At 34.6% G+C, this 13,319-nt stretch overlaps 1 protein-coding gene across 4 annotated transcripts in view; it reads right to left on the reverse strand.

Annotated features, from left to right (window-relative positions):
• The window catches only part of Lrba (LPS responsive beige-like anchor protein), a 683,057-nt gene that overhangs the window by 420,870 nt on the left and 248,868 nt on the right, over positions 1–13,319 (reverse strand). For all 4 annotated transcript variants that reach the window (XR_013344428.1, XM_026384651.2, XM_077803581.1 and 1 more), the window contains exon 36: positions 2,721–2,829. Coding sequence is in view for 3 of the 4 variants with exons in the window: in XM_026384651.2 (XP_026240436.2) it covers positions 2,721–2,829 (109 nt within the window). In the remaining variant the exon portion in view is untranslated. The remainder of the gene's footprint in view (positions 1–2,720; positions 2,830–13,319) is intronic.

Genomic DNA, 13,319 nt, shown 5'->3' on the forward strand with positions numbered 1-13,319 from the left:
AAAGGAAAAAATGTTTCAAGATATAATTTTGGAAAATTTCCAAAAAATTAAGTAAAAATCTGAATCTGCATATTATAATAAAACCATGTTCCAGGACAATTTGATAAATAATGTTTAAAATGAGCCATACTGCTGTTAAGAAATTTATTTTCATAGACAAAGAAATCTCAGACAAAAGATAGAAAAAGCAAATTGAACCCAAGGAAAATACCAGGAAGCAATGCCTACAGACACTGCAAGTATTGGCCTGCAACACTAAATCAACCAGGATATCATTCAAACAGTCAACAAACTTACAAAATAAATTACATTATCAAAACTAGAAAAATGTGAACATATGAATACACATAGAAAATTTTCTTAGGACTGGCTGCTAAAATTCATTACTTTTTTACCTATGTTCATATATAAGTAGATCTCCTATAATTTATTTATTTATTTATTTTGTACTAGGGATTGAACTCAAGGGCACTTTACCACTGAGCTACATCCTAGCCCTTTTTATTGTTTATTATAAGCCAGAGTCTTGCTAAGTTGCTAAAGCTGGCCTCAAACCTGAAATCTTCCTGCCTCAGCCTCTTGAACTACTGAAATTGCAGGCGTGTGCCACAAAGACTGATGATATCCTACAATAAAACATCTTCTCAGCAAAACAATCAATCAATGAGGTGAAGAGAGAGCCTAATTTAGGGAGCCAATTTTTGCCATCTGTATGACAGATAGAGCACTAAGAATCAAAAATCTTAACACCAAAAAAGCAAACCACCCAGGGCTGAGGTTGTGGCCCAGTGGTAGAGCGCTCACCTAGACGTGTGAAGCCCTGTATTTGATCCTCAACACCACATAAAGATAAGTAAATAAAGATACTGTGTCCATCTAAAACTAAAAAAAAATATTTTTTTAAAAAATCAATAAATGGGTTAAGGACCTGAACAGACACTTCTCAGAAGAAAATATATGTTTGATCAACAAATATATGAAAAAATGTTCAACATCTCTAGTAATTAGTGAAATGCAAATCAAAACTAAGATTTCATCTCATGCCAGTCATAATGGCAGTTATCAAGAATACAAACAATAAATGGTGGCGAGGATGTGGAGCATAAAACACACTCATACATTGCTGGTGGCACTGCAAATTGGTGCAACCAATCTGGAAAGCAGTACAGAGACTCCTTGGAATGGAACTACCATTTGACCCAGCTACCCCACTCCTTGATCTGTACCCAAAGGACTTAAAATCAACATGCTGTAGTAACGCAGGCACATCAATGTTTACAGCATCTCAATTCATAATAGCTAAACTGTGTAACCAACCTAGATGCCCTTCAATAGATAAATGGCTAAAGAAACTGTGGTATATATACACAATGGAATATTACTCAGCATTAAAAGATAATAAAATTATGACATCTGCAGGTAAATGGATGGAGTTAGAAAATATCACACTAAGCAGAGTAAGGCAATCCCAAAAAACCAAAGTCTGAATATTTTGTGGATGCTGATCCATAATGACGGTGGAAGGGGCATGGGAAAATGGAGAAACTTTGGGCACAGGGGAGGGAGGGGTAAAGAGGGGACATGGAAGCAGAAAAGATGGTAGAATGAGATAAACATCATTAATCTACATGTATGACTGCACATATGGTGTGACACCACATCATGTACAACCAGAGAAATGGAAAGTTGTGCTGTAATAGTGTACAATGAATCAAAATGCATTCTGCTGTCACATATAACTAATTAAAATAAATAAATAAATAATTTTTTTAAAAGAAACATCTTCAAAATTCAGGAAAATTCTCAGAATTCACAATATGTAATTCTCTTATTACACTGATAGTTTATGTTAGCTACAGTTTTAATTAACATTTTGTACCCACATTATTAGTGAAAGAAACGCTTCTAGAGTTTATTTTTCTAGAACAATTTTTCAAGTTTTGCTGTTGTATAAAATGTGCTGAACTACTTTTCATCTTTTGTAAACTACCAGAAAAATAATAACATATATCTCCTCTTTACATGTTAGAAATAGCCTATTCAGTACTTTGCTTTTTTGAGTTCTACAGCAATGTTCGAATCAAATTTTTAATTCAAAATTTAGTTTACTGTAGGTGTTTGGAACATTACAGAGCTATGAAATCATTAACCTCCGGTATAAACTCATATTTGCTGCACATATACATGATATAAGCAGTGGTTCCAGAATGGTCTGGCACTTGGTCTCCCAGTGGGGATCCAAGAAGAGAGCTATATTTTCCCTCATCTCCTCGGCTACATATACAATAGGGTTCTCAAACCATAAGGGTAGGAGAATTATACATCTCTGTGTTCAACTCCTCTCTAAAAGGAGACACTATTTTTGCCACAGAAATTTTCACTTGTGATAAACTAGCTCAATATTACCCAGAGAGGTCTAAAGTCCTTTGCTAATTTTCTTTATTGGAAAAGCAAGAGAGCCAGGATCCCGTTTTTGTTATTAAAATTGGGTCAGCCAAACAAGCTGCTCTGGCCAATTTGCAGATGAGGTGGAGTTGAGATGAGAGGGCAAAACACATGAGTAATTCTCACCTCAAAACAATCTGCAAATTTTTCACAAACTTAGTTTTTGGATAATATATAACACATTTACTTAGACCATTGTCATTTTACCTAGGCAACTGTAATGACTATTGCGAAACATAATTTCTTTACATCAGTGACATGTTGTTGTAACCTACCTCAAATTCCGCATGTCTGTGAATATCCTCTGCTCTCTGCCTGCTCAGGATAAATTCCGCTTCATTTGCTACTCTTACTAGATGATCCTTCATTGTTTGGCTAAGCAACCTATAAGAGATAAATATTCTCAAATAAATACAGATGTATAAATGATTAGCCATGTCTCAAAAGTGGTACATTTTTATATTTGAAGAGAAAGGAATGTCTAACTTCCTCTTCTGATATTATATACAATTCGGTAACATTATTTCATGCTAAACAATTGAAGAATGTAACAGCAAAAGGTTATCATTGCAGCAAAAGCAATTATCTTCTACCAAACTACACATTCAACAGAAGCAACTAAAAATTAAAGTGGATTTATATGTGATTATTTAATATTTTTAAAAGCAATGAAAAGTTACCACTTGCTATAGATTGGTTAAGTGATCCCCAAAGTTGAAGACTGTTAGCAGCTCACTGCACACTGCAAGGTGGTCAAACCTTTTTCATGGTGGCCCTGGGGAAGTTAGGGCATGCTTTGAAGGAGATATTGGGACCCTAGCCTCCTCTCTTTTTTCAGTTTGCAGCTGCCATGAGGCAAGCACCTTCTTCCACCACATACTCCCACCATGATATTCCACCTTACATGGCTCAAAAGGAACTAGAAAACCAACCATGAATTAAATTCCTATACTCATGAGTCAAAATAAACATTCCCCTTCTTATGATTTAGATATTAGATGTCCCTCAAAATCTTGCGAGATAATGCAAGAATACTTGGAGGTGAAATGATTGGGTTATGAGAGCCTTACCCTAATCACTGCATTAATCTGCTACTAGGGATTAGTTGGGTGGCAACTTTAGGCAAGTAGGGTATGGCTGCAGAGGAGGGTCACTAGGAGAATGGCTTTGGGATACATAGTTTATAAACTGAGCTTAGTCTTTCTCTCACTCCTGGTATCATGTCCTGAGTTGCTTTCATTCACCACACTTTTAACAAAAATATTTGGCCTCACCTCAGGCCTCAAGGAATGGAACTGGCCATCTATGTACTGAGACTTCTGAAACCATGAGAACCAAATCAACTTTTCCTCCCCTGAAATTGTTCTTGTCAACTCTTTTGGCTGCAGCAGTGAAAACACATAACTAATACATCTCCTTATAAATTGATCCCTCAAGTATTCTTGTTAGAGTAATACAATGCTACAAAGGCAGTCAAGATTTAAGCAGTGAAGATTTCGAGAGAAGAAAGCACACAGAAAACATTCAGCATGAATTTCCTCACTGAAGTGTTTGCTCACAAGTAAAAACACAGAAGCTAAACAGAGCTGTCAGCAATTCTCAGAGCAAGGGAGACAAAAGCATGTACATAGCCTAACAGAGTGGAGGGTCCTCAAAGATTATTAACCAAACTTTCACCAAAACTCCAGGTACACTCTTGAAAAACAGAAATAGAACAGGCCTCAAAACACTGAAACAAACTTTCAACAAACTTATCAGTGGCTTTTATCTAGATCAACTGGTAGCAAAAAAAAAAAAAAAAAAGCTAAGCAAAAATTTCAGTATGGGGAGAAAATAATGAAAGTACCAACACAGGAGGGCCACAGCAAAACTCCAGGTATCCAAAGGACCTAAAGAGGGTTACAAGCTAGGAACAGGCAAACTGAAAATAAAGCAAAGTCTCACAAAGACTACAAGAATCCAGCCTTGAATCGATGCAGTTCCTAATCCATAATGAAAAGAAAGACCTCTCTGGGGGCACACAATACCATACAGAGACTAGAGAATGAAACACACACACACACACACACACACACACACACACACACACACCCAAAAAAAAAAAAAACCTATGAAAATAAGAATAGCCAATTTAATAAACTCAGCCCAAGGAGAAAAATTAAATGAAAGTGAAATCAGTGATAATTAAGCTGACAAATGGCATGAAAATTAGACAAAACAAATAAAGGAAATATACCTCTAAAAAGGTCTAACATATCTGGAATACAAGAAAGATAGTAGATATATAACTAAAAAAAATTATTTGAAGAGATGATAGCCACAATTATTCCAAAACAGGAAAAAACACTGGACTATATGTTGATGGAATACTATAAATCACAAGTTAGACAGAAAAAGACTTGGGTATATAATAGTAAAATCACCAAAGGAAAAAAATCACAAAACCAGCAAAGGGGAAGAGGTAAGTAGAAGAGGAAAAGACATCTTCTTGCCCTCAGAAAAAGCAATCAAAAGACTACCAACCAAGAAAAGCCCTGGGCTGGATGGATATACAGTGGAGTTTTACAAAAACTTCAAAGAAGAATTAATATCAATACTTTTCAAGCTATTTCAAGAAATAGAAAAAGAAGGAGCTCTTCCAAATTCATTCTATGAGGCCAACATCACCCTGATCCCAAAACCAGACAAAGACACTTCAAAGAAAGAAAACTACAGACCAATATCTCTAATAAACTTAGATGCAAAAATTCTCAATAAAATCCTGGAGGATTGAATACAAAAGCATATCAAAAAAATTGTGCACCATGATCAAGTAGGATTCATCCCTGGGATGCAAGGCTGGTTCAATATACGGAAATCAATAAATGTTATTCGCCACATCAATAAACTTAGAGATAAGAACCATATGATCATCTCAATAGATGCAGAAAAAGCATTCGACAAAGTACAGCATCCCTTTATGTTCAAAACACTAGAAAAACTAGGGATAACAGGAACTTACCTCAACATTGTAAAAGCTATATATGCTTAGCCTCAGGCTAGCATCATTCTAAATGGAGAAAAACTGAAGGCATTCCCTCTAAAATCTGGAACTAGGCAGGGATGCCCTCTCTCACCACTTCTATTCAATTTAGTTCTTGAAATACTAGTCAGAGCAATTAGACGAAAGAAATTAAAAGCATAAAAATAGGAAAAGAAGAACTTAAATTATCACTATTTGCAGATGACATGATTCTATTCCTAGCAGACCCAAAAGCGTCTACAAAGAAACTATTAGAGCTAATAAATGAATTCAGCAAAGTGGCAGGATATAAAATCAACACACATGAATCAAAGGCATTTCTGTATATCAGCAACAAATCCTCTGAAATGGAAATGAGGACAACCACTCCATTCACAATATCCTCAAAAAAAATAAAATACTTGGGAATCAACCTAACAAAAGAGGTGAAAGATTTATACAATGAAAACTACAGAACCCTAAACAGAGAGATAGAAGAAGACCTTAGAAGATGGAAAAATATACCCTGTTCATGGATAGGCAGAACTAACATCATCAAAATGGCGATATTACCCAAAGTTCTCTACAGTTTTAATTCAATGCCAATCAAAATCCCAATGACATTTCTTGTAGAAATAGATAAAGCAATCATGAAATTCATATGGAAAAACAAAAGACCCAGAATAGCAAAAGCAATTCTAAGCAGGAAGTGTGAATCTGGAGGTATAGCGATACCAGATTTCAAACTGTACTACAGAGCAATAGTAACAAAAACAGCATGGTACTGGTACCAAAACAGGCGGGTGGACCAATGGTACAGAATAGAGGACACAGAGACCAATCCATAAAATTACAACTTTCTTATATTTGATAAAGGGGCTAAAAGCATGCAATGGAGGAAGGACAGCATCTTCAACAAATGGTGCTGGGAAAACTGGAAATCCATATGCAACAAAATGAAGCTGAACCCCTATCTCTCGCCATGCTCAAAAGTTAACTCAAAATGGATCAAAGAGCTCGATATAAAATCAGAGACTCTGCGTCTGATAAAAGAAAAAGTTGGCTCTGATCTACATATTGTGGGGTCAGGCTCCAAATTCCTTAATAGGACACCCATAGCACAAGAGTTAATAACAAGAATAAACAAATGGGACTTACTTAAACTAAAAAGTTTTTTCTCAGCAAGAGAAACAATAAGAGAAGTGAATAGGGAGCCAACATCCTGGGAACAAATCTTTACTCCTCACACATCAGATAGAGCCCTAATTTCCAGAATATACAAAGAACTCAAAAAACTAAACAATAAGATAACAAATAACCCAATCAACAAATGGGCCAAGGACCTGAACAGACACTTCTCAGAGGAGGACATACAATCAATCAATAAGTACATGAAAAAATTCTCACCATCGCTAGCAGTCAGAGAAATGCAAATCAAAACCACCCTAAGATACCATCTCACTCCAGTAAGATTGGCAGCCATTATTAAGTCAAACAACAATAAGTGCTGGCGAGGATGTAGGGAAAAGGGTACACTTGTACATTGCTGGTGGGACTGCAAATTGGTGCGGCCAATATAGAAAGCATTATGGAGATTCCTTGGAAAACTGGGAATGGAACCACCATTTGACCCAGTTATGGCCCTTCTCGGACTATTCCCTGAGGACCTTAAAAGGATACTGCCACATCAATGATCATAGCAGCACAATTCACAATAGCTAGACTGTGGAACCAACCTAGATGCCCTTCAATAGATAAATGGATAAAAAAATGTGGCATTTATACACAATGGAGTATTATGCAGCACTAAAAAACGACAAAATCATGGAATTTTCAGGGAAATGGATGGCATTAGAACAGATTATGCTAAGTGAAACTAGCCAATCCTTAAAAAACAAATGCCAAATGTCTTCTTTGATTTAAGGAGAGCAACTAAGAACTGAGCAGGGAGGAAGAGCATGAGGAAAAGATTAACATTAAACAGAGACGAGTGGTGGGAGGGAAAGGGAGAGAGACGAAAAATAGCATGGAAACGGAAGGAAACCCTCAAAGTTATACGAAATCACATATAAGAGGTTGTGAGGGGAAAGGGGGGGGAACAAGGGAGAGAACTGAACAACAACAGATGAGGTAGAGAGGGAAGATGGGAAGGGAGGAGAGGGGGGATGGTAGTTGATAGGAAAGGCGGCAGAATACAACAGTCACTAGTATGGCATTATGTAAAAATGTGAATGTGTAACTGATGTGATTCTGCAATTTGTATTTGGGGTAAAAATGGGAGTTCATAACTCACTTGAATCAAATGTATGAAAGATGATATTGTCATGAGCTTTGTAAGGTTTTGAACAACCAATAAAAAAATTAAAAAAAAAAATTTCAACCAGAGAAAGTGGGTTTAGAAAGGGTTGGCTCATAAATTTATCATTCATTCTGCACCGGCATGAACAGTCCCAAACTAGGGAGAGGGCAGCATCAGGTATGATCCTGGCTTCTGGCATTTCACAAGCCTCTATTCCAAATGAATTGCAAAACGACCTGTGATCCTAAAACATGTATTACTTTCTCTGTCAAAAATATATGGAGCCTCACTTTAGATAGGGCAAAGGGGAGGGAGGGAAAGGGGCAGTATGAAAAATGGTGGAATGGGATGGACATCATTTCCCTAAGTACATGTATGAAGACATGAACGGTGTGACTCTAGTTTGTGGACAACCAGAGACATGAAAAATTGTGCTCTATATGTGTACTATGAGTTGAAATGCATTCTGCTGTCATATATAAAAAAATTAGAATAAATAAATAAAATTTTTAAAAAAGCAACAATAAGCAATGACCTCTGCAAGATGTTAAATGAAAACAGCAGCTAAGAATTCCAAACTCAAACAATCTTCCAATAATGAAAGGGAAATGATCCAGCACATAACATAGTAAAGATTCTTCTTATTAATTCCTCTTATCTGGCCAAAAGCCTGGGCTTCCCCCACCACAGGCACACAAAAAACTTCAACTGCCATAAATCCCTTCCCAGAGAGTTTCACATCCCGGGAAGAATAGCTCCTAACACTGAAGATGGAAAGTTTGCACTGGAATAATTGCCTGAATAGTTATTGTCTAAAACTATTATTTCTCTGATCTGTTCTCTTAAGGGTCCACTTTTCTTTCCTGAAATTCTTTTTTTTTTCCTCCTGTAACTAACTCTTCACCCACTTCTCTTCCCCTATTAAGATGACACATAAGACACAAATTCTAACCACCTCTTTAAATCACATTTTTCTGTCAACTCTCACATAGTCGCATTAAAAAAAAAAATGTCAGATTTTCTCTTGGGAACTTGTCCTTTGTTAATTTAATTCACAGCCCTCTCAAACAGTGAACTTAAGAGAGTAAAGGAAAAGTTTATCCTCACCAACAAAAGCAAAATAAGGACATTTTATAACAAATGAAAGAGAATTTGCTGCTAGCCAATCTACACAAGAAAAATGTCAGACTGATACCACTCAAAGAAAAGTAACAGAAGCAATGGAAATGGCAAATATGCTGACAAATCTCAAATACCAAACATTTATAACACTTATAATGATACTAAAATTAAAACATAATCTTAAAATACATAAAAATGGAACAGAAGGCAAGAGAAACCAAATAAATGTTATAACTTTCTTGGATTATCCATGAATTGCTAAAAAAAAAAAAGGACAATTCATAGGGCTAGGGTTGTGGTTCAGTGGTAGAGCACTTGCCTGGCATGTGTGAGGCCCTGGGTTCGATCCTCAGTACCACATATAAATAAACAAATAAAGTAAAAGAAAAAAAATTCACTGACAACTTAAAAAATATTTTAAAAAAGGACGATTCATATAAGACATCTCTAATATTCATGCTAGCATCTCTAGGTAACTGCTAGAGGTAGCTAAAAGAATGGAAAATCAACAAGCAAATGGAAAAAAAATTGAGCATCAGAAAATCCATAGTTAGAAGGAAGGAAGGAAGGAAGGAAGGAAGGAAGGAAGGAAGGAAGGAAGGAAGGAAGGAAGGAAGGAAGGAAGGAAGGAAGGGAAGGAGGGAGGGAGGGGGAAAAAAGAAGAGAAAAAGAAAGGAATACACAAAAGGTAGAATATGAAGAACATAATGAGAGGATGCATTTTACCCAATACATATAACAAGTAAACATTTCATAATAGAATTATTGTCATTTAGATTTTTAAAAAATATATGCTGCTTATAAGTGACAAAATTTCATAAATTTGCACAAACACTGAAAGTAAAATTTTAGAAAAGATGAATAATTAGACAACAAAAGAAAGCTAATGTATATTTAGTAATGCGAGAAAAGTGGGCTTTAGGGAAAAAAACTTGGAAATAAAGACATCAAATTCCAAATGATAAAAGGATAAATTGAACCAGAGACAGAAATTTAGAATTTTGAGATACTAAATTTACATTTTTCCCCAATATTAGGGCATACAACTAATTATTGAAAATATAAAGCTACAGAATATTTTCATAGCCTTTTTTTGTAGATTGACACAACACCTTCATTTTATTTATTTATTTTATGTGATGCTGATTATTGAACCCAGTGCTTCACACATGATAAGCAAGTGCTCTACCACTGAGCTGCAAGTCCAAACCGAAAGCTACAGAATATTTTAACAGCACAGTAACACACCTGATCTGATTGATATATACATGTAGAACACAACATCCAAAAGTGAATAATAAACTATTTTCAGATAAACCCAAAACATACATAAAAGCAGGCAAAATGTGAGGCTACAAAGTGATCTGTAACACACAGAGTATGTCTTTTGATATAGCAGAATAAAACTGGAAAGAAATAAGAGCATACAAAATACTCCAAGCAAAGAGGCTCTAAAACAGTGACCAATATTCCAAACCTCCCAGTAGCCAAAGCCAAATATAATCCCTTCCTTTGCATGTGGAAAGGAGTTGTTTGTCTTTTTAGCAAGAACATCTGAAAACAGTGAATGGATGATACCATTCTTCAATGAATACTACAGAGTAACCGCCAGGTGCTAGCTGAATTTCTTGACTTTCTCTCCTGATGACTCAGCTTAAGATAGCTACCAGTGCTATGGGTATCCTAATGAGTGGTTCACAAGGTGAGGAGGTCAAGCCCCCAAACAATAGCCAACAAGGAACTGTGACTACCAGGAAGGAACTGAATACAGTCAACAACACGAGGGTGGAAAGTTCTGCTCCCACACTTATGTGGTTGACCACAGCTAAACCTATATACCCTGAATAAATACATTTAAAAAAAGGCAAAAACTCCCAATATAAATTATCTAACTAACTGAAGAAATAATAAATAAACAGCAAATGAAAATAAACTGAAAGTAAAATAACAAAAATGAGAGCAGAAATTGATTACTTGGAAAGTTAGAAGATAAAAATTAGTTCTTTGAAAAACTAATAAAATCCAATAGAATATGTAAACAATTAAAATTAATAAATAACTTAAGAAATGTCCCTAAAGTAAGTATATCAACTAGATTCTGTTGTTACCAATAAGTAAAATAACATAAGTACTATTTTGAAAAGCACTGAAAAGCAACCAAATATGTATGAAAGCTACCTTAAAAGGGTGCTACAATTATATATATAAAACAAAAAGAGAGTTGTGAAAAATTAAAGAACACATGTTCATTAAAGGGAATGACTCAATATTGTAAAGATATCAATTATCCACTAAGTGATCTATAGGTAATGAATTTCAATCAAAATTCCTTTATTACGAAATTTGATGAGTTGATTCTAAAAATTATATGAAAATAAAAAGCTGAGACATCTTGAAAGAAAGGGATTAAGGAGGATGATAATAGTAACAATGCAGAATTTATATTGTAACATAGTAGGATTTATTATAAAAACACAGTTAATTAAGACAGCGTGGAACTTGAGCAAAGACACATGAACAAACCAGTAGAACAGAAGAAAACAACCAGAGACAGACCTATATATATGGTCACCTGATTTATGACAAAGGTACTTCAGTAGTAAGCAACAGGAAGATGGTCATCTTCAATAACTCATCCTGGATCAACCACCTGGTATTTATGTGCACAAAACTAACCTATCTCAAATGATACAAACAAATCAATTTCAAATGAATTATGGATAAGTCCTAAGCAATCCCAGAAACTTACCTAAGAAAGCCGCTTCAAGATTTCATTAAAGATTTATTAAACAAAATAAAAATACACACACTACAAAGAAAAATAATGATAAACTGAAATATATTTAAACTGATAATATATTTACAAAACCCATCATTAGGATAATTAAAAGGAAAATATCAGAAATGAAGAATATACATGGAATAATAATATCCAACAAGAAACTATATCTTAAATATATACCTCTTAAAAATAAAGAAAAGGCAATGATCATAATTTTTAAAAATGGGGAAAATACAAAATAAGCATTTCAAAAAAGATTTCCAAATGGTGAATAACTTCATGGAAAGGTGCTCACTATTACTATTCATTAGAGAAATATAAATTGAAGCCATAAGATATACTAGACCCCATAAAAATGCCTATGTGAAAAAAATTGAGATTATCAAGTATTGACAAATGTGAAGTGACATGCACTCTTCAAATAACAATAATGAATAAAATTTTCACAAAAATTATTTATTATAGCCAAATATTAGCAACTACCCAAATGTTGGTTAAGAATAAAATGGATTTTGTAAATGGAGAAATATTAATATAATACTATATATGAATAAAAAAGAACCAATAAATAATTACTGTATGAATTGCCTTATATAAAGATTTAAAAATTTGCTGGGTGAAGCAGTACGTGCCTGTGATCCCAGCAAATCAGAAGGCTGAGGCAAAAGGACCACAAGCTTGAGGCCAGACTTAGCAAATTAGCAAAACTCTGAAAATGGAAAATAAAAAGGGCTGGGGATGTAGCTTAGGGATAAAGCACCCCTGAACTCCGACTCCAGTAGCAAAAAAAAAAAAAAATCATAAGAAATAAACCAGATAAAATTTAAGAAATAAACCTTCAGTATTAGAAATCAAGAAACAGAGATGGTTAGCTCTGGTAATACTTAATAGCTTTCTATATAACAAGTAAGATGGATCACACAGAACTAAACCCTTCAATACAGTATTTTGGAGATATAAATAGATGATGCATTTTGATGAGTACTTTCATAACACCATTTAATTACAAAAATATGATTCATTTTATATAAACAGAAGGCTTCCGGAACGTATTTGCTATGTATAGGTCTTCTAAACTCCCTTCTTTTAAAGGAATTGGAAAGGTAGGATGGGTAGGATCAGGATTATTTTTACAACTAAATAGCAGGAGAATGGCTAAAATGGCACTAGAAAATGTACATGTCTGTGAGACCCAACAGTCATCAACAATGGCATGAACCTCTCCATAGGTCACTTGCTTCACTTTGTACCAAAGTTTGCAGCAAAAATATAAATAAAATAAATACAGACTTGGATCCAAAGCAATTGGATAACATACTATATGAACATATCCCCACAGTGTAGAAAGATACAGTATATAAGGGAATTTCACAATAACATTTTTGTAAAAGTGAAAAATTTAAAGAAACAAAATAGAGAATTATATAATGACAGATTCTTATAAATTTCAACAAAAAAATGCTATAAGATACATACGAAGGAAAAGGAAACTTGAAAATATCATTTATGGGTCTTAGGAAAATATGAAAAAAAAATACACCAAATTGCCAATTACCTAGAAGAGAGGTCAGCATATTATAGCCTTTGGGCAAAATCTGGCTTGTCAAAATTTGATAGTAAAACTTTTTTGTTAATAAAGTTTTACCAGAATACAACCGTGACCATTCTGT

This window comes from Urocitellus parryii, chromosome 10 (genome assembly GCF_045843805.1).
Source record: "Urocitellus parryii isolate mUroPar1 chromosome 10, mUroPar1.hap1, whole genome shotgun sequence".
In the NCBI taxonomy this organism is placed as follows: Eukaryota; Metazoa; Chordata; class Mammalia; order Rodentia; family Sciuridae; genus Urocitellus; species Urocitellus parryii.